Source organism: Gymnoscopelus braueri (assembly GCF_963280865.1).
Source record: "Gymnoscopelus braueri genome assembly, chromosome: 9".
NCBI lineage: Eukaryota > Metazoa > Chordata > Actinopteri > Myctophiformes > Myctophidae > Gymnoscopelus > Gymnoscopelus braueri.
Window position 1 is genome coordinate 18,307,696 of NC_137610.1, and position 22,358 is coordinate 18,330,053.

The window sequence follows — 22,358 nt, forward strand, 5'->3', positions numbered from 1 at the left end:
ACTGGACCATACGTAAACATTTTGAAGAATACCTTGTGATGTCAGTGACATTTTATTACAAATGAAAATAAAAATAAGAAACAGTGCAGTAACGATACGTTTTCGTATAGCAGCAATTTTGCATGTACAATATAAATATTAATATGTCGGCGGAAACCTCATTATGGCCAAAACAGTTTTTTACAGCATAAACATTCTAAAATAGCAAAAACAGCAGATCGACATAAAAAACAAGACTCGCGCAACATAATTTGGCAAGACACACCATCTCCGGTTTACTTCCCGTATCTGCATAGTCTCGCGTAGCTATCTGGGTGAAGTGGGCGGACGCCAACCTGCTTCCGGTCTCCTAAAAAGGCGCCCGCCCACTTCACGCAGATAGCTACGCGAGACGCGAGACTATGCAGATACGGGAAGTAAACCGGAGATGGTGTGTCTTGCCGATTTTTGTTGCGCGAGTCTTGTTTTTTTTTTCAGGACTTTCAAAAAGCGTTAAGCATTGGTTCTTAAAGTGGGGTCCGGCGACCCCCAGGGGTCGGGGGGGGGGGGCCCAGCAAAATGTTATTATTAAATATGGCTCTTTTATTGATACTTTTAACTTTTTAATGGATCCTATGTAAGTAAAGCCTGATAAAAGTGTCAAACTCCCAAAATCTGGAAATTACATCTACTCTGTTAAAAAATTCCTGGGGGGGGACCCCCAGCGTGGTCAAGCCCCCCCCCCCCTGGGAAAAAAATCTCCTGTTATCAGACGGTCTGAAGTTGGCACTGGCAGGTATGCTAGAGTGAGGTTCCATTAACTACCATAAAGAACATAAAGTAAAGCAGGCTAAATTAAATGATTATGTCAACCATAGAGTTAAAAAATAAGGATGTCAACCGGGGCAGGGACATTAGCTGGTATTATTATTATTATTTTTATATAAATAATAATTGACTACAAAAGGCAAACTCACTCACAAAAAAGTCACGTGACTATCAAGTATTTTGGTCTCATGTTGTTGCCACGATACCTGCTGGCTGAAAAAAGTCAATGCAGGGCTTGGCACTGACAACATAATTCTTCATAGCATTTTTATTGTGTATATACATTATGTAGATAAATTACTGATAGCATTCTTTCTATGTTGGTGGGGAAATGTAAGGTTTGTGCGTGATGAATCTAAAACTTGCCTTACATTTATAGGAAGGGGGGAAACAATAATTGACAATTATGAATTATGAATTCCACTTAATAAACTTACAATATCACTGGTGTTTACCGTTCACTTAGGCTACGGGGTTGGGAAAAGCCATCTAAAACTTAAAATGCAATGAAAAATCCATAATTCAAATTGCACAAAGACGTGTCTTTTCAACAGACGTCTACCCACTGGGCACACAATACAACAACGCCCAAACGCTGTGCATACGCCGTCCATACGACGTCCGAGTCAGACGTGTGTCGACGTCCTTTCAACGTATTTTTGCAAAACAGCTGCTGACTGAGGTCTGACTCGGACGTCGTATGGACGGCGTATGCACGGCGTATGGGCGTTGTATTGTGTGTGCCCAGTGGGTAAAGAGATATCTGTTGAAAAGACATGTCTTTACAACTAATGTGTTTTTTGTTTATATTATATTATATTATATTATATTATATTATATTATATTATATTATATTATATTATATTATATTATATTATATTATATTATTATAAATGATGTGACCTCATAAAAATGTAAATGTATTATTAATTAACAGGAGCAGTTAGGGGTTGGGTGTCTTGCTCAGGGACACCTTTAAATTACAATAACCCTGTGTGTCTGCTTTAATTAGCTGATAAAGCTAATACTAATTAATTAGTAAAACTTTAGCTGGGAAGAGTTCTTTCAGTCATAAGCCCCCACCTTTAACTATCAGGAAACAGGGGAGGGACACAGTCCCCCCGATGGTCCTCCGTGTAGTTGATGGCATGGGACTTGAACCTGCAAACTGTCCGTAGCAGAGGCAACCGATCAGGCGCACCACATCACTGCGCCAAGGCACCTTTGGGCCCTCAGCAGGTGTCTTCTAGTGGTTTTGACTTGCTTTTTTGTATTTTGGCCTTGAAAATTTCAAAGTACTACATTATTGAAGAATGGGACAACTGGGATTTGAACATGGAAACTATGTGCTGAGAGTCTGATCACTATCCCATTACACCACCTCTAATTGTCTTTTAGCAGGTGTCTTCTAGTGGTTTTGACTTGCTTTTTTGTATTTTGGCCTTCCGGGGACCCCCAGGGGTCCTTGGGGGGGTTCCAGGGGGTCCCCAGCAAAATGTTATTATTAAATATGGCTCTTTAATTGCTACTTTTAACTTTTTAATGGATCCTATGTAAGTTTAGCCTGATAAAAGTGTCAAACTCCCCAAATCCACCAGAATACTGGAAATTACTTCTACTCTGTTAAAAAATGTCCTGGGGGGGACCCCCAGCGTGGTCAAGCCCCGGGCTTGTAGGTCTTTGATTTTCGCATAAGAATTGAATAAGTGTGGGGAAACTCTTTGGTCTCTTTTGGTTTCCCCACAATTGGTTTGTGATCAGATTTACTGCTTAAAGGGCAAGACCACTTTGGTATAGGAGGTTTGGGTTGTGTAGTTACCTTGCCATCATGATGTAACTCCAAAGGTGGATGTTTTCTGTGAGGACTGCGGATGAAAATTAGCATCTTTGCTAAATCCGGTGTATTTACGTTCATGTGACGTTCATTAATATGCTCTGTCCTGTCTAAATAAACAAATAAAGTAAAAAATAAATAAAAAATAAATATGCTCCTCATTGACTTACATTGTACAGTGAAGAGGGTCTTTTAAACCCGTAACTAATAATTTATGTGTGTGTGTGTGTGTGTGTGTGTGTGTGTGTGTGTGTGTGTGTGTGTGTGTGTGTGTATATATATATATATGTATGTATGTATATGTATATATGTATATGTATATATGTATATATGTATATATGTATATATGTATATATGTATATGTATATATATATATATGTGTATATGTATATGTATATATACATATACACATCTGTCTGTCAGACATTTTTTATAATATAAAAAAAAATCACACCCAGTGTGAAGTGGGCGGTGTGGTCACAGTGGTCATCACAGTGATGGAAGTTCACTTAAAGAAAAGTAATATTGTGGACCAACCATTGTACACCCCTAACTTAAAAAAACATAAATGTGTTTTTTTTAAGTGCATAGTCCTATTTTTAGGGCTATGCACATGTGTCATGTTTCACTAGCCAATCACAGTCCTGAATAGACTGTGATTGGCCAATCACAGTCGGTTAGGGGGGTACACTGGTGCAGGGTTAGGGGGGTACACTGGTGGCCAATCACAGCGCAGGGTTGGGGGGGTGCAATCGAATGTCGATGTCCAAACCTCACATATAGGGGCGGTTTCACCGCCCAAAAATCTGTAATATATTATCAAACATCTAACAACAATATAAACTATAGTGTTAACAGAGTGACAATGACATATCACATGAGTCATTGTGAAACAATTATGATTCATGGTCACACTTTATTTCAGTAATATAATTAAATTGATTATATCTTATTGTATTTATTTCATTTTATTTGAATGCAGGGTCATTAAAATGAGTCCATATACAAACACATGTGTTGAATTAACTGTGGAAAAACTTGAAGAACAAGGCACTGGATTAAGTAAACTTGGCTGTTAGCCTGGTCCCTACCAGGCTAACTTCACAGCTAAATTTCCATGGTAACTAAGGTAGGCTTAAAATTTCTTTCGTGAAATCGAGTCATGGATAAACTTATCCAGGGTGCTCTGGCTAAACTAATCTGGCAAGATAATTCAGCTTTCATGAAACCGATTCATCGCTAATCCTGGCTAAATTAAGCCAGGATAGGTGTTAAATCCAGGCTTAACCCCTAATTCTGCTTTCGTGAAATAGGTCCCCGACTCCATCCCGACTGTGCCTGTATGTAAATGACGGTTGATTATGAGATCGAATGGGTCAGTAAATAAATCCGAAAATGTGTTCATCTGAAACCTTGTTCTGTTTTGTGTGTGGAAAAAAAAACCTCTGCGAAAAAGAATATTTACACCATGTCAAGAGTTTATTTGACAGTATTTCAGAATATCTTTCAGTAAACAAGTTTTTTTTGTTTTGTTTTTTAGCAAAATGTAATATATCCGTACTGTCGCATTTCATAAAAATAGTTGTTCACGTCTTTGAAACTACAGTATCAATGATACAGTAAACCATATCTGTAGGAATACAGCTGTACAGGGTGGATAATACACGATTAACACTACACAGTTATACTTGATCTCGATGGGGATTCATCAACGTGCCATCCTTCACAGATTCCAATATAGCTTTTTTTTCTGTATACAAAATCACCCACAGCAGGCAGGGGGCAGCCTCCACAGAGGTCAAGATGACGTATGCTTTCACCTTTTTTTTCTTTTCTTTTTTTAAACGTTGACATTTGTACATACAGTAAACACAATTTTTTTTACAGCCTAATGACACACCTGTGACCTCTTGATAACTGTTAAAGGTATCACATGTCAGGTATCACACTACAACACTATGGTCTTCGGCTGCTTGGTCATGTCAGGATCGATGTTGTATAAAAAGAAAACAATGATGACATGTTTACTAAATGCATATTTTGGTCACGTTTTGGGTATTGCCACAGCTCCCTATTGTTTTAGACCTGCTGTTCATGTCATGCACTAGCAATTTCTTTTGTGCCTGCCGCTAAAATTGAAAAGGGTCGGTCAAAAATGAAGTCGGCAGCAAACTAGCCTGAGTGAACCACTTGTGTTGAAGACTTGGTCAGCCATTAAAGTACAATCTCAGACAGTATGCCAGTTTAAGAGGGCCAGCTCAGGGTGCCATCATACTGCATTCAATTATTTTTAAACCTCATATCTAGTCCTCATCGGCACTAGGGGGCTGTTGGACGAGACTGATGATTTTTGTTTCGTTTAAATAGAGCAAACATCCTACTGATAATAATGGATAACAAAATAAAGAAATGCAGTATTAGTGACTTCATGTTGGGTTAATTCAGTTTAGCAGCAGCATGCCTTTACTCTATTCCAGTAACCTACAGTACTTGGTGACTCCAGCAGATGTAGCCTATCATTCCCATCAATTAGCATTGGCACCAGGTGGCACTAATGCAAAGTTGGTATATCTTCTCCATGATATGAATATGTTAAGCATTAAGTGAGACTTGCTTGACAGAAAACCAAAAGCCGCCTTGAATGATACAAATGTGTGGAGAAACTGTAAGGTGTATGTGTATGTAGCCTACTGTCCCGGAGGACTCTCCGGGCAGAGGTGCTAATGCTACACGCTACATATTCCCTTTTTATAACACTTGATCGGGAAAGGGCAAACGCTGAGACAGGCTATATACTGTATTAATGGAGAGTGCATCATTATAACTGTACATATCTTGGGGTTTAATCCAAAGACAAGCAGGCTACACCACCTACACTTTTGCTGATATGTGAATACTGCGTCATGTTTTTCAGTCCAATGCAAAATAAGCAAAGTAAAGGACTCCCCCCAAACAAACAAACAAGAAACAACAGACTAGCAATCACAATGGTTATCAGCTAGTTTCAGTAAGGCACTCCGCCCCACCTCATGTCCGATCAGCCTCCTCTTCTCCACACCTACGCCCCCTCCCACAGTGACATGGTACACATAGCACAGTAAAAAGGTGTAGTAATGGGGAAATATAGAATGGTCTTTTTTTTTCTTTTTTCCTTTCTGTTGTGCGATAGATGAGTACGATAGCTCGATTCTCTGCATGGTGAGCGGCGCGTATGACTGATTGGTGACGAAGTACACGGAACAGTGATATGAGATCTTCTCGAAGGCAGCTGCTTTCCTTTTTTTGACCACTCAAAAGTTCAATTAGAATAATGGGAAAAAGATTTTGATTTCACGTGGACTGGGTGCCAAACGCTTTGAGTTCCACAGAGGGGTATCCTCTCTACAACTGAACTCTACCTCTAAAATATACGTGAGTCTCTGTATAATGTCGTGGTGGTCTACATCCATGCATGGCATGAGAGCGCTGCCGTCCTCAGCGATCTGGTGTGGCCGGCTTCCATACAGTCTTTGATATGTAGTTATAGACGAGGCCGTGGAAATATGAATCTTAAAATACATACATAATTTTTTTTTAAATCTCTTTACATTGTATCTAACTACAACACTGCCTCAAAAAAAAAAAAGGGAAAAAAAAGAAAACCACCAACAGGTCTATTTTTTGCGATGACCAAATGTTCATATTTTCCCACATCTTTACATTTACAGTATGTCATATAATGTAAGAGCTAACATATGTCTTGTTAACAACAGGGCTGTCTTTTGTGTTAGTGCAGTGTCCTCTGTGGGAACTCTCGTTTTGAAGAATTTTCAATGTCTTTGCCTCCGTCTCAAGGTGGATTGGTAGTACGATTCTCTCTACTGCACTGAACGAAGGTAGCACAGAAGCAAATCTCTCAAATGTACATCTCTCTCCCCAGAGAAGCCCATCTGAGGTTACTCTGCGCTAACCGTTCAAACTGAGCCCGATATGGTTGAGGGGTTTTAAAGGAACACGTCGATGGCTCTACTCAGAACCACATCATCTGCAATCAGAACTTCAAGTCCAAAGTCTGAAATGTCTGAATATTGGAGTAGCTCCCAAACGTGTTATAATTAGCTATCTTTTTAAGGTGGCGGGTGTACTAATCATCTCATAAGAAGATGTGAAACAAACACAAAATATGATTTCATAAGTAGGTGGAGGAAAAAATGGGGCAAGACAGATCTATAGAAAGTGGGCGATGGAGAGAAATGTATTCCTCGATCTCGTTGTGGATTGAACAGGGAAGCCTGTATAGAGCCAGACGGGTTTCGTCCAGTCCCAAACCAGCTAGATCTATCTGCTCACCGTGGAGGTCCAGGACCTCAGGGTGCCGGGCAGTTTATCGGACCCAGGGACGTTCCAGGGTCCAGGGGAGACAGCTGTGCTCCTAGCTGCAGGGACCTCCACACCTTTAGAGGGGCAGATCCTGCTGTGGCCGCTGGCCCTCTCTTCCTCTCTGGGGAGCGGACCTCTCTGCTCAAGCCTCTCCTGGAGGTTGACTCGTCCATCTCCGCGGTCCCCACTGCCCAGAGTGCCCCCATTCAAATTCACACTCAAGTACGGGTCCCAGGGCCACACGGTGCTGCTCATAGCTTGTGTGTGTAGGTCCTTTCTCTCACAACAGGGGGTGCTGGTCTCCCTTTCTCGTCTTTCAGTAGACCTTCCCCGGGCAGCTTTAGGAGGCAAAGCCCGTGGCTGGCTGTCTCCTGGTCCCCCTTCCACCTCCCCGGGCCCTTGCGGGGTTCCCTGCCCCCTGACGGTATACCTCTGCTGCTGGGTGGACCTGCCACCTGTGGCCCCTCTAACGGAGCCAGGGTCTGTCAGCTGTGGAACCTGGCCTGCCATGCACACTGTAGCCTCTAGAGGGAGTTGGTGGGGGGCATCTGGGACTGAGGCTGGATGGGATGAGAGCAATGGGGTGGGTTGGGGGTCAAGGGTCACTTCCTGCAGGGCAGAGTGGGCTGTAGGAAGGGCATCCCAGGGGGTGGCACCGTCTGTTCGGGGGGGGACAAGGAAACAATAAGCAGCAGACCGGTATGCACATCATATGCACACATAATCTATGTGAAGAGAATAGACTGAGAGAAGAGAGATGCATGCACGCTTACAAACAAACAAACACATAGTAAGGCATCACATACGAGCACTTTGTCACACAAATATACATGCAACAAAATGTGAGCAGCACACACCCTTTTATATGTAGTTCTCTAGGTTGATATGCTAGAACAAGAATGTAGTCATGTTATCACCCAGCAACAGGCACCACTACATTGTCATTATCCAGGCAGGCAGAGGGTCACCGAGTGCATGAAGACGATACACATTTTCTCTCAGGGGAGACCGTTTGGTAGCTGTGTGAGAGAGCCTGACCCTCTGCAGCACTGAGATGATACTACTATAAAGAGACTACTTCAAGCCAACAGCATGTTTGAAGTTCACCTAGAGGTTCAGCTCAAACCTCAATGCTTTTGCTACCACAGAAACATGCAAAATCTCTCTCTCACTCACTCACACACACACACACACACACACACGCACACAGGCAGGCACACAAACACACACACACACACACGCGCACGCACGCACGCACACAGGCAGGCACACAAACACACACACACACACACACACACACACACACACACACACACACACACACACACACACACACACACACACACACACACACACACACACACACACACACACACACACACACACACACACACACACACACACACACACACACACACACACACACACACACACTTCCCCGCCTGTCCTCAACCATAAAATCATGCAAACATGCACACACTCCCTTATCCACACAGTAAAAACCACACAAACAAAACAATCCTTATGGAAAGAGACGTGCAGTTTTCACAAACCGTGTCTTTAGAGTGGCCCATTAGGAAGAAATATGGGGAGGCTAGTGAGTCACCTTTCATGCACATGGAGAGGTTGGAAGGTACCATTCCTAAGGGAAGGCAAGTAGAAGCCTAAACTAATCATTAGACTTAAAGCAGTGGGGTTACAACACACATTAGGCTAATTTATACTTTGACGTGCGACTGGGCCTGAAAATAGCAGATTTTCAACTGATTTTCAGTTGAAAATCTGTAGTTTTCATTGAACAATATCGTTGTACAACAAAGTATAAATGCACCGTAAGGCTGAAAGGCTTTTTGCGCGACAGATTGTTAAACAGAAGCTCTGAACATCTTTTAGACGAGGCAAATTTCAGACAGCAGGACAGAGGATGTAAAACTATAGAGCAAAGAGAGCAGCGCTGAAACACATTGAGGTTAGTGTTATTGTGCTCATTAGTATACCCTTTGATTGAACATACGTACAGTAGCAGTGTCAATTTACGAAGCAATTATGGTTTAGAAAACGTCATGTCAAGTTTAATTCTCAGTATGCATAGGACAGATAGAAAAAGACAGCACAAGAGAAATGTGAAGGAGAAATTGTGGAATAGTGTAGAGGAGGAGTCAGATACTTGAACCCATTCAATCCGGGGACGCATCTCTGTCATTTTAGATGTCTTTGGCTATTCAAAAATAGCAGATCTACAAGCTCATAGCGCAGCACTCGGTGCCGTGCTATGAGCTTTTTTTTTTAATAGCCCAAAGAAATCTAAAATGACAGAGACGCGTCCCCCGGATTGAATGGCTTAAGAGAGAGACTTAAGCCTAGTTTATACTTCGCTGGATGATGGTGTCACTCGTCGAAAATAACAGATTTCCGAAGAGCAACACCGTCGTGAGTGAGAGTATACTGCACGTTTAGGCTTTAAGCATGTGTTTAGGAACACACACCATATTCTGGCACCTGTCCCGAGCCTCTCTTCAGCAGCAGCCTGACCCGTCTACCCCCCGCCTTGATGAGTTCAATGGCCCGGGCATGAGTCATGTCCCGAGTGCCGTCCCCGTTAATCTCTATGATCTGGTCCCCAACCTGAGACACACAGGGAGACAGGGCAGAGCCAAATAACGGCAAATCAAGAAGTGATTGTACAAAAGATTATGTAAAAGTGCATATATACTGTATAAGAACAGCGGCAGCCGGGCAGAGTGAGGATTGTCCTTCCTCGAATACTTGTGAGGAAGGAAAATATCAGTGTGGCCTCACCCTCATCCTGCCATTCCGTATGGCGGGGCCGTCTTCAGCCAGGCGCAGCACAAATAGGTCCATCTTATACTCTCTCCCCCCTCGGATGCTGAACCCGAAACCCTTCACACTCTTCTCCAGCTCCACTGTGAAATAGTCAAAGTCCTGCGAGAAAAAGATGGAGACAGTATTCACTGTATAACATGCAGTATAACATGCACACTCAGCAAGTACAGTATATACTGTATATGAAGCTAACCCAAACTGACAATATAACATAGCTGTAGTGCAGCAGTAGAATACATTTCATTACTAAATTAGATCTCGACCATTATTTGCACTTTGATACTGAAAAAAATATTCCTTAAATCAAATGGCATTTTTAAGGATTACAATCATTTAAGTGATTAGTACTACTCAAGAGAATCAAGAAGCAAGGTTTATTTGTCACCATACACGTACAATCAACACAATGTTGGTGTGGCATGTTCTGGAAGACTGCTACCAACTTCAATAACAGTATACAACATAATAATCATAGATAATACTCTGAATTAACATTTTATATAACGCTTGTTAAACATTTTATGACTGTATAATAAGATGGCTTTCAATGATACCAGAGAGTCCCATAGATACATATGTACATGTAAATATGCGAATGTCTTTGTTCTGGACACCATACAGACCTCCAACCTTCCCTCATGGTGAAGTATGAGGATTTGTATTGGTATCGATGTTGATATTACACCTTTCAGATTGGATACAATAAAAATATGTTTTCCCCTGGATTCCTTGGATCCTCACTCTCCATTTGTGCCCTATTACATTTTCCACCATTTTGCGTTTTCTTGCAACTACTCCAACAGATTCTGTCCAAAACTCAAATCGGTACACATCTGGGATCAAGATGTATACGTTTGATTTCTCAGATCCCATTCCAAGTGGCTATGTCTGACATCCAAAGTTTGCGGGCCCTGGGTAGGCAACCTAGCCTGGTGGAGACCTGTGCTCAGAGGAGCACACTTTTCTAGTTTTGTTTTTCGGGTGCCAAAGCGCGACCGCAACGGCACCTTCCCGCGAACGCACTTTAGGTTGTGACCCATAGTTTGAGAACCGCTGATATATACAATTCAACCTGACCTGTCATCCCTAATTCAAAAATGCTCAAAAGTCAAAAATACTCAAACGTTTTCGACCAGTTTATACTGGAACTATGGTGGTTTATAAAGGGTAGTTTATACTGGGACTATGGTAGTTTATACTGAGACTATGGTGGTTTATACTGGGTCTATGGTAGTTTATACTGGGACTATGGTAGTTTATACTAGGACTATAGTTGTTTATATTAGGACTATGGTGGTTTGTACAGGGGCTATAGTCGTTTATACTGGGACTATGGTAGTTTGTACTGGGACTATGGTAGTTTATACTGGGATTGTGGCAGTTTATACTGGGATTATGGTGGTTTGTGCAGGGACCATGGTGGTTTATACTGGGACTGTGGTAGGTTATAACTTTGGGACTATGTTGGTTTATACTGGGACTTGTTTCTTTTCACACTGGGGCATTGGAATATATGGCTATACTGTACATGTGGAAAAATGGTTTGTGAAGGTAACTGTTCAAATGTTTTCCTTTGGACTGTATGGGTCCTTCATGTTCATGTTAAAATTGTTTAGAAATTAAAGCAGAGTGATCCACTGCTTCTGTTCCCATCGTTCTTTCTCTTTTTCATCTAGTGACGTTGCTTTAATTACATATAATAATTTTTTTCCAGTCAGTTATAAGTTCGTTTTGGTACTTGATTGATTGTAATGACCATAGCATCCCACCACGTGAACCCTAAGGATGCTAGGGTTCAAGTGGTTAATGCTGAACACATAATCTGAACTTGCAACGAGCAGTGTGGTTGTACCTGTGGTCTGAAGTCTGGTGGGAGACCCAGAGGGAACTGTGCAGCCGCAGGGTGTTGTCTGAAGTCCAGCAGTCCAGGCGGGTGTCTGTAGTCCAGCGGAGGTGGCTGCCGGTAATCAGCCACTGGCGGATGACGATAGTCAACTGGAGGTTGCCGGTAGTCAGTGAACGGAGGCTGGCGGATGTCAGGTTTAACATCCTGTCTAGCTTTCACCTCAGACCTGTGGGTCAAACAGGGTAGACCAGTAGTACAAGATCGGAAGAAAACATCACCCTGGCCTTGGGGTACAGTAGATAGCAGATGTTTCTCTTATGGCAAGCAGGCAGTCCATTGCTCTTGCTATTGTTTTTCTTTAGGAAGATTGATGGTAGACGTGTTGGGGAGGATAGCAGAGACAGCAAATGCTCTCACAGGAACATAGACACATCAAACCAACGAGCACAACCACAACCATGGTTAACCGTTTCATTCTAAAACTCATGTAGAGACTAGAGAGCGCAGTTTCCTGGTCACCTGATGTGGTTAACATTTAAAAAAAAATGTCTGCAATTTAGCAGGTTAATCTCCTGAGAAAACATCAGCAAACTTCAGAGATTCATACAGCTGCAATTATTCTTTGCAATGTTTTGTCTCTACATTTCTGAGATGAACTGGCGTTCAGAGTTAACTACTGTATGACGCTACAAAACAGGAGGACCCATGTCAAGGGTGCAGCAGGCGTGCGGGTGCAATAAGCCATTGTATCCTTAAAGTTATAATTCAGAAGTATTTTCTCTTAGGGTGCAGGGAACAGAACCCTGAGGTTGGTGCCCTTATATTATAGATATAGATACCTGATAGAGATCAATTATTTAGACTCTTTCAGAATTAAGTGAGAGTAACCCTGGGCTTGAGAGTCTCGCATAGCCAGACATTTCACAGATCGGCCTACTCCGCCTGCAGGAATTTCTTTTAACTTCAAAAGAAATCTAAATAGAGTCTTCTTGAATATTTGCTTTGACGTTTTCAGAGATGTGAGGTCCCGCTGGTTTGACTGAAACATGCACAGCTGACTAAACCGGTGAGCTGCAATGCCTGATCATATGACATCAATTGCAAGTCTGTCTCAAAACAGAAAATTGGCTTCTCTGATCTCGTGAACCTGAGAGAATGTTCTCCCCAAGTTAACTTGATAAAATACATTATTCCAAAGGTTTCTCAGAGACTCTCAGTGACTTCAGGAATACATGCAACATTCATTCCCCTTCATTATCACAGCACTGGGATGTTATTACCTGCCGTCATGGAGGTAGAGCTGGGGTGGAGGGCCAGGGTGCTGGGAGACTGGACTCTGCTGGTTTCCAGCTGGAGCAGGGTGGGTGGCTGCTGGGGCAGGCTGGGTAACTGCTGCTGTTTGGCTTGGCTGGGCAGGTGTCTGACAGGGCTGGGCAGGTGCTTGTCCTGGCTGGGTGCTTGTCGGGCCGGGCTGGGCAACTGTTTGGCTGGGCTGGGTGCCTCCTTGGTTAGGCTGTGCTACAGGGCTGGGTTGGGTCTGGGGACTGTGTTTCTGGGTCATTGGACTCTGCTTCTCTGAGCTAGGCCCAGATTGAGTATCTGCAATGGAGAGTTGCCATGGCAACATAGGTTTCACCTAACAACACCGATGTTTCATAGCAACAGTTGGAAATAAGCTTATTTTTAAGCCAGGAAGATAAATAAACTGCAGAACACACAGACTGCAATGCACACTGAAACATTAACAAGATACACGTTAAAAAAATTACTCTGACATGCATACATTGCAAAATGCACCACCATCCTTTCACATGCATACATGTACTTACCCTCTTCTGGTATGATGTGCAGTGTAACGGTGAGCCCAGCATCTTTGATGAGCTTGACGATATCTGCATGAGGCATGCTGATGATGGACTGTCCGTTTACTGCCAGAATCCTGTCTCCTACCTTCAGCTTCCCACAGCGGTCTGCAGGGCTGCCCTCGATTATACGTCCTATCTTATGGGGCACAGCTGGAATGGACAATAATGAGGAGGATGTCGGTATTCATTTTGGATCAAGGTGTCCAACCTATTTAAACTGACTGAATGAAATGACTTTTGTTCCTCTCAAAACAAAACAAATCTGAGAAACATTATTATTGTAACACTGTCATCTACTTTTATCTATTCAGTCACAAAATCTCTGTCTGTAACTCGGGTGCGGTCTGACTGAACAGCCTCAAACTTAGCGTCTATGTTCTAAGCGACCTGGGGGTGTGCGGTAACGAGAATCGAAAAACCATAAATATCTGTATCTGTCTGTCCGAGGGTTGGGGAGGATGCACCGAAACTCCATGTGTTTGGGAGGGGAGTGGGCACCAGCTTCCCTGATTGGCCAAAGTTTGGGACGGGTGTGGGCACTGGATTCACTGATTGGCCAACCTGACCCGTCGGTTTTCCTGATTGGCCGAGCTTCGCGTCTCGTCTGTGCCGCTGAGCCAATGTGTTTGTTATGTGGGCACCGGCTTCCCTGATTGGCTAACCCAATCACATTTGTACCACTTCGCCAATATAAGTGGCGGCGTATGACAAATTATGAGATAAACCAGAGACTGCAACATGTTAGATAACATGTACGACTTCAGGTAAAGGAGTATTGCATAAACGGGTGGCCATGTATTCCCGACCTGCATCGTTCCCAACTTGCATGGCGTCTACGGTATGTAGGCCGCCCTTTGGGCGCCGGCCTAGTTTTTTAAATACCTGGAAGCAAAGAGAGAAAACTACACACATTACTATTGACAGAAAGGACTGCAAAAATACATAACTTCTAGATATAATGGCCAGAGAAGAAACAGTTTAGTATGAGCCACTTCATTCTGCAGTGCACAAATGTATAAGACAGCTCTTCTAGACCCAGTTTTGGGGTATGCATACCTCCAGGTGTAAGCAGGTGTCTAAGGAAACCTCCAGAGGGTGCCAAGATGATTTAAACTTGGGCAAGACTATTTGAATGCTTTGGTTATACTGCATGATTACATTCTATTATTTATACAAATGCATAGTCCAAAATGTTCTATGGACTCCACAGTGTTGAAACACATCCGTCTCCAAAACAAGTCATTTTCAGTGGAAGCCACCACATGAAGCTACAAACTGACGGCCAACACTTGTCACTGCGTGACAAAGTTGAGCTGGCTTCAACTTTTTTCGGCACTCCAATGACAGTGAAGCATCAATCATATATCATATGCTTTTGTTCCACCATTTCCACTTCCCTTCTCTCCCCACAATTCCTGCGCTGTTCTATAAAAGGCAAAAAAAAACACAAAATATTGCCGTTAACTAGTTCCCTGTGGTATTTAACCCTATCCTTTTCATTTACACAGTGGCCTGAGGAACACTTCAATGGCTACTTGGCAGCAATGTAGCTGACAACGCATTGGTTGTTTTGTAGCTATTGTCGCCGTAAATGTGAACACAGCATTAACCACTTAAACCTCATATGGTTGACCGGAGTCCCTCAGGGCTCTATACTAGTGTATTTTCACTTTCCCCATCCTCATTGTGGGGAAAGCCTTCCCCACAAGGATGCTGGGGTTTAAGTGGTTAAATCGTGGTTTGTGAATCATTATTCTGCAACAATTCCACAACAGTCACAATTGTCAGTGACTTCTGCGACTCACTGATGATGGTGGCGTTCTCTGGTCTGTTGAGGGAGCTGATGATTACAAAGCCGAAGCCCTCGTTCTCCTTGCGGTTAATGACCACATCGCTGGTCTGCAGGGCCGAGCCCTCCGGAGCCAAGGCAGCGCCGGGGGCAGCGGCGGACGCTGGGGCAGGACCGGAGGCAGAGGCTGCGTCACTGCGAGGGGAGCTGTGCTGAGTGGACACTGAGCCTGGGCTTCGGCCATTCACTGGACATGGCTCACCTGGAGGAGGCAGAACCAAAGGAGAGGGGGGAAAAGCCACACGGGTAATTGCTCTGCTACAGTAAAAAGTGTACACATTACTCAAAGTAATGTGTTACTCAAAGTCACAAAGCCTATCTAATTAAAAGTTTATTCAAATGTTCGTTGGCGAAGTGTAACCGTCCATGACTGCCACTGTAGGGGCAAAAATTAACTTTCAGCATTCAATTAGCCTACCATCTTTTCAAGGATTTTCATGGTAACCGGTCATTTCAAATGTGACTTACTTATGCTTTTCAGTTCAACATTATTTGAGAAGACAATTGAAATTAAATATGAAATGGTGCTGCTACTGCAATACTACATATATGACAAATGTACAATAGGGGCCTGTTATTGCACAGATTCATAGATGAGAAAGATATGCAGTACCACTCATGCATAGGGTCTGCCAGTATTTTCCCAAATAATCTTGTATATAGAGAACATTTATAACAGCGGTTTGATGACTTGTTTTACACTCTTGGTAAAGTGTTAAAAAAGTGTATAAAAACTAAACAGTTCTCTCACCAGGCAGTAGCACTCTCCTCCTCACTGTCAGACTGACTTGCCCATTGCGAGCGGCCGCGTGCATCAGGTCTATCACGTATCTGTGCGGTTTCCCAGCAACCACCATCTTATCCACCGAGATGAGCTCATCTCCAGGTCTAAGTCTGCCGTCACGCTCAGCAGGGGTGTTCTCAATTATGGCGCCAATCACAATCTGTTAGAAGACGATCAATATTAGCAGCATACATGAAGCATTGGCTCGTGTTATGATAATAATGATCATCTCCTACCTCTTATGTAACCTTTCAGTCATGACATTTGCAGTGTTAATCGCGCTAACTTTTGCAGCTCGTCTGACCTTCCTAAATACTCTGCTGCCAGCGATGTGGTCCTTAACTCTGCTGCCAGATTCATTAACCATTTGAATACGTTTAATCACTTAAACCCCACAGTATATACCTCGTTGACCAGAGTCCCTCAGGGGTCTACACGAGGCCCCCTCCTTTTTCCCCTCAACACTACATATCTTCACCGAAAATAGCCAAATCTACAAGCTTATGTGTTGCGCTGCCTGTGACGCGTTGTGAGCTTGTAGATCAGCTATTTTCACCAACTATTCGCACCAGAATAGGGACGCTAGGGTTCATGTGGTTAAAACCTGTGACAAGTTAGGCAAGGCATTTAATCATCAGTATGGGAAGTTCTGCAAGTGGCTCAGGACAGGGTGAGAATGTGAGGGTGCTGCAGATGAGCAATGTGGTGTGTGTGCGTGTGCGTGCGTGTGCGTGTGTGTGTGTGTGTGTGTGTGTGCGTGTGCGTGTGTGCGTGTGTGTGTGTGTGTGTGTGTGTGTGTGTGCGTGTGCGTGTGTGTGTGTGTGTGTGTGTGTGCGTGTGCGTGTGTGTGTAATATTATGAGGTTAGTGTGTGTGATCTTAAGCTATAAATGTGTGCTCCAGCCCGTCCCATACGAGCCTTGTCACGGGCGTCCGGACTCACAGCCTGCACGGCCTCGTCTCCCCCCAGGATGCGGAAGCCAAACCCCGTCTTCTCCCTCAACAGATGCACCTCCACCTCCTGGTACTCCGGACCTGACGCACGGCACGCACGCACACACACAAGACAATAAAATTCAACTCTTTACTTCAGTTGAACAATTCACTCCAATGCGTGCTTTTCACAGTGACTAGACACCCCGTTTCCAGGTAAACTACACAGCAAAATCCTGAGCGATAATTTAACTCCATGAGGTTCCATTTTTACACTGTCACAGTTAACCCATTAACACCGGGAAAGCATCTGTCTCATTTTCCATTTGAACCACTTTAACCATTATTTTATACTTTGGCTATTCAAAAATAGCAGATATACAAGCTCATGTGTATATCGTATATACTTCGTGCCGCGCTTGTAGATCCTTGAATATATATATTAAGCGAACATTTTTAACCCAAATCTTTGCTTCCAGGTCCCTGGAACAAAATATTTTGAGATGGGGGTCAAATACAATTTGGGGGTCCTTGACATGAAAAGTTTTGAGAATCACTGATACAGCAACATACGTTTTTCGGGAAAACAAAATAATTGTAGAATGGGCCTAAGGTCTTAATGGATTAAACTGATGCTCAGGATTAAGTAGTGTAAGAGAGCAAGATGGTGGGAGATGCTCTGCACTCACGTCGGCTCTCATAGATGGCCCTAGACTTCTCGTAGAGGTCATAGGGGTCAGGCTTGTTCAGGTCGAAGCCCTCAGTGGAGTCCGGGACAGAGGTACGATGCTGTGGCTGGTTGGGGAAAGGTGTACCGGGGGGCAGGACCGGGGCGGACAGGCTGGTCTGGGGACTGCCATGAGGATCCCACTGGTCTGGGAACTACCAGGATACCAGCAGAAACGGCGGAGGAAGACAGAGACAGGAGAAACGTTATGTGAGATTTATACATGGACTATATGTGATATGTGATTTCATTTTTAAACTTTTACTGAAGTCAAATGTCCTGTTGCTTAATGTTCTATGTAAAGCACATAGAAGTGCCTTGTTGAAATGTTTTATACAAATAAACTTGCCTTGCCCCATAATGATTCAGTTATTAAATGATGCAATGCACAAAAATTGCTCAGTTTTCCCAAAGTCAAATACGATGATGATCTCAGACCTCATGCATGCAGACATCCTGTGACTTTAGTCGTCAATGACATATCAAGTTCAGCCCAATCAGGGACACATTAATTTCCATAATGAAATTATACAAGTACGATATTTCAAAACTTATAGTGAAATTAAATTAGTTGAGGTGCTGTGGCCTACTAGCAGCGTGCATACAACATTTGGTGTTCATTTGGTCCAGCGGTGTACGAGATTAGCTCCGGACACACATATGAGCCCCATTGACTTCCATTATAAAATAAAAGTAAAAACACCTACAAAAATGCATGGAAGCACTAAGTTAGCCTGCAGGCAACATACACAAGAAAGTTGGCAGTGATCGGTCCAGCAGTTTATTTAGGGATATTAGCTTCAGACAAATACAGACACACACACAAACTGACCCGCTTACACTGTGGATGGCTAGCCTCCTGCAGAGCCACGCCGTAAAAACGAATCAATATTTTACTATGATGTTCTAGAGAGTCACCCTGTCTGAATATTGTGTCTAAAAAGGTAGATTGTGAATATTAAGGATGAACAGATATGTGTGTGTTTGTATGTAAAAGGCGTATGGTTCTGTAGCTGTGGTGGTGTGATCTAACTCATAAGCAGGTAGAGTAACGCTGGTATATTTTGCAATGAAGTGAAAGTCAAACAGCTCCAAGGCAAGTAAGCCCTGGTGACAAACACACATTTCACATGAAACGATGTTCTCCCTCTGCTTCAACAGACAAACACGATAAACACAACCACAAACACACCAAAAGAGGCAGGCAGACACACACAGGAGCACGGCTTAATAACTATACCTGTTTGGAGGTCTTCCATGGAGAGACGTGGCCTGAAGACAAAGAGATGAAGCACAATTAGCGGAGCAGTCTCAGAGAAGGCTGCTGTGTGTTATGCAACGCCTTATGAAATTTCACAGAATGTCCCCCTCATAAAAGACAATAACACAGAGAACCATCCGCACAAGGCAGATGAATTATTACAGAACCCGCAGCTCACATGCATGTGACACCAGTCTGCCGAAACCTCCTTTCGCAGAATCTGTGGCAGCATCAACGATTTACCCACTTTGTATTCCTTCCTGTTTTGTTGTGTTTGTGTAACACCCCCCCTACCCCCTTAAACGAGTTTGGTCATTGCATTTGTTTTCAGTATAATTACATCATTAGCTGCAGGCGGAGACAGTTCCCCCACCCCCACCCCTATAACTCATACTTCATGTGGGCTGGGTGTAGGAAGCCAGAGTAGCGTCGCCTCTACACATCGAGAACAACAAACAACCTCACTAACACAGACCCCCTGTGACTCCGACAAATCAAAGACAGACACTGATGCTGCTGAGACCCAAATACATACATTTAAATGTGTGTGTGTGTGTGTGTGTGTGTGTGTGTGTGTGTGTGTGTGTGTGTGTGTGTGTGTGTGTGCGTGTGCGCACGCGCGCGTGTGTAAGCAATTGCTTTTTAAATATCCGACCTGTATTTGCACACCCATGCATGTGGATGCACATACACAAACACAAACATGCACATGCATGCGAAAACCAATGAATGCATTAACAGATGTTACTACATGTAAAGCAGCCCAGAGAGAATCATAACCATTTATTCTTCTTATAGGGATTCTTCACAAATGCCTGAGAACAGTGAATGAGATGTGTTTATTATTCATTTTCTTAATCAGCTTTGCTGTTAAGGTCTAACAGATAAAGACTACAGCAAGAACAAACAACAAAACACCCCAACATTCTATCACAAGCAGAGAGAAAGAATAGAAATAAAAAAGAAAAATGGCGATAAAGATGGAATGAAAACTGGACAGCAATTAAATTGTTTGTTAGTGACACAATTTAAGTTTGAACAATTCATAATAATAATATACATAATGTGACAACAATTGGATATCATCATGTATTATCACATCCATAAGTCCATGCCAAAATATGTACATTATCGTGCATTACCAATCTGGTGTGACAACATTATGAGGTAGTTATATGGTTGTAGTTAAAACAAATGCAATAACATAAAACTTTAAAAGCATTTCTTCTTTTTCAGTTCATATTATCTTTCCCTAATCCAGTCACTGCATCACATGTTTGTAACTCCTTATTCTATTATTATCTGAGAGTGTGTCATAATTATGCAAAGGTTTATCCGAGTACTGGGGAAGGTCACATGCTTAAAGACATTTGTTGTGTGTGAGAGAAAGCAAGAGAGAAGGAGAGAGAAAGCAAGCAGCAAAGCGAGATGTTTTCTCTCCAGGTCTAGTATATTGTGCTGGCCTTCCTGGGGCAATGTGTGAACACACATCAGCCTTGTCCATGGTGCTGAAGAGAATCCTTTAGACATGAATGGAGGCTTCTAGAGAGCTGTCCATGGTGCTGAAACGATTCACCACACCAGCGTGGGCAGGAGGCCGGGTCTAATAACTTTCTGCAGGGAATAGGGGCCTTAGGGAGGAAGTCTTTAAGGAATTCTAATAACCCATTCTCCGGAAACTTTCCTTAATGACCCACTGGAGAAAAGGAATATGAGTTACAGGGCAATTGTCCACTCGTCTTAAAGAGGAGCATCATCCTTACAGACACGTTTTAAGCTTAATTTAAATGCTAATACAATTGCCAAGCATATGTGCCGGATGTGTGGGGCGCTCCCATGCATGCTGATGAATTACAAATGAATGACTGCTAGTGAGGCCCCACTCTCCGTTGCTTGTGAGCCAGTGAACAGGGAGTCTGGCAGGCCTGCCTCACAGACTAGCCCGCTGAGTCCCTGGATGGCCTTCAGATCACCCCGATTGGCTTGTGGAGCCCGTCACCCTTTCCTCACCAGCACAATCTACATTCTCATTGGTGCGGTGGGCAGTCTATCGTCAGCGGTTGGCTCGACTTCAAATGGAATGTCAGGGGACGGAGCTGTGAACACGACTACAGCTCAGTGGAACTCTGGCAGAGTGCCCACACTAGAGCAGTTCGTCTGACAAAGAGACAAAGGCACACACACACACGCACGCTCACACGCTCTCACACACACACACACACACACACACACACACACACACACACACACACACACACACACACACACACACACACACACACACACACACACACACACACACACACACACACACACACACACACACACACACACACACACACACACACACACACGCTACAGAAGTCTGACACATCTCTGTTACAAAAAGCAAAGATTTGCTCGGATGTGTAACAAGCGTCTGAAATCATGTGTCTGAACAAAGACAAACACACAGGTGTTGGATACAAATCAGTGCCAGTCGACACAAGATGTAGAGCCGGTCCTGACACCAAATGTCTGAGTCTTTTTATATAAGACCTAGCCTGGCGTTTCAGAGAGAGAGAGAGAGCGGCGGGGGGGCTCTCTGTGTGTCAAGCTGATAGTCAGTCTGGAGCCTTTGCTTTGAAAGGTTTGACAGAAAGGGAGGAGGCTGGTTCGGAGGGGAAAGGTGGGGGTGGGAGCATCTCTCAGTTTGGGGGAGGGGAGGTGCAAGCTGTGTGTGTGTGTGTGTGTGTGTGTGTGTGTGTGTGTGTGTGTGTGTGTGTGTGTGTGTGTGTGTGTGTGTGTGTGTGTGTGTGTGTGTGTGTGTGTGTGTGTGTGTGTGTGTGTGTGTGTGTGTGTGTGTGCGCCTATGCATATGGGTTTGTTTGTGCACAAATATGCATGAGGCAATTTCATTTGAGTATTGAATCGCTGTATCCTCGCTGTAAAGACAATTGTTGGTATTTATGACAGTGAAAAATGAGAATATGCTGTGGTAAATGTTAACCACCAGGTGGCATGCAGTGCACCAGCTCTGTGTGTGATGGATGTGAGCCGCTAGGCTGATCAGTGCAACAGCAGGCAGTCATGAATGCTAAGAATTACACATACACACAGGGGTTGATTTGTAAAAGAAAAAAAAACAGGGGGGGGGGACAAGTTATTAATCATGCCCTATACACTTCTTCGTATGACAAATAACGAAAGTAGCCAATCTACACAATAAAAAAAATAGCTGCGACGCGTTGTGAGTTTGTAGATGTTATTT

General features: G+C 43.4%; 1 protein-coding gene across 3 annotated transcripts in view; it reads right to left on the reverse strand.

The window, feature by feature from the left end:
• Window positions 1–4,124: 4,124 nt before the first annotated feature.
• Window positions 4,125–22,358, reverse strand: part of LOC308091468 (membrane-associated guanylate kinase, WW and PDZ domain-containing protein 2-like) — a 99,186-nt gene continuing 80,952 nt past the window's right edge. For all 3 annotated transcript variants that reach the window (XM_080437093.1, XM_080437092.1, XM_080437094.1), the window contains exons 12-22: window positions 19,088–19,119; window positions 17,810–18,002; window positions 17,131–17,222; window positions 16,156–16,348; window positions 15,361–15,606; window positions 13,520–13,705; window positions 12,971–13,289; window positions 11,697–11,916; window positions 9,800–9,943; window positions 9,487–9,625; window positions 4,125–7,659 (exon numbers count right to left, since the gene is read on the reverse strand). In XM_080437093.1, coding sequence (XP_080293219.1) covers window positions 6,959–7,659; window positions 9,487–9,625; window positions 9,800–9,943; window positions 11,697–11,916; window positions 12,971–13,289; window positions 13,520–13,705; window positions 15,361–15,606; window positions 16,156–16,348; window positions 17,131–17,222; window positions 17,810–18,002; window positions 19,088–19,119 — 2,465 coding nt within the window. In that variant the 3' untranslated portion in view covers window positions 4,125–6,958. The remainder of the gene's footprint in view (window positions 7,660–9,486; window positions 9,626–9,799; window positions 9,944–11,696; window positions 11,917–12,970; window positions 13,290–13,519; window positions 13,706–15,360; window positions 15,607–16,155; window positions 16,349–17,130; window positions 17,223–17,809; window positions 18,003–19,087; window positions 19,120–22,358) is intronic.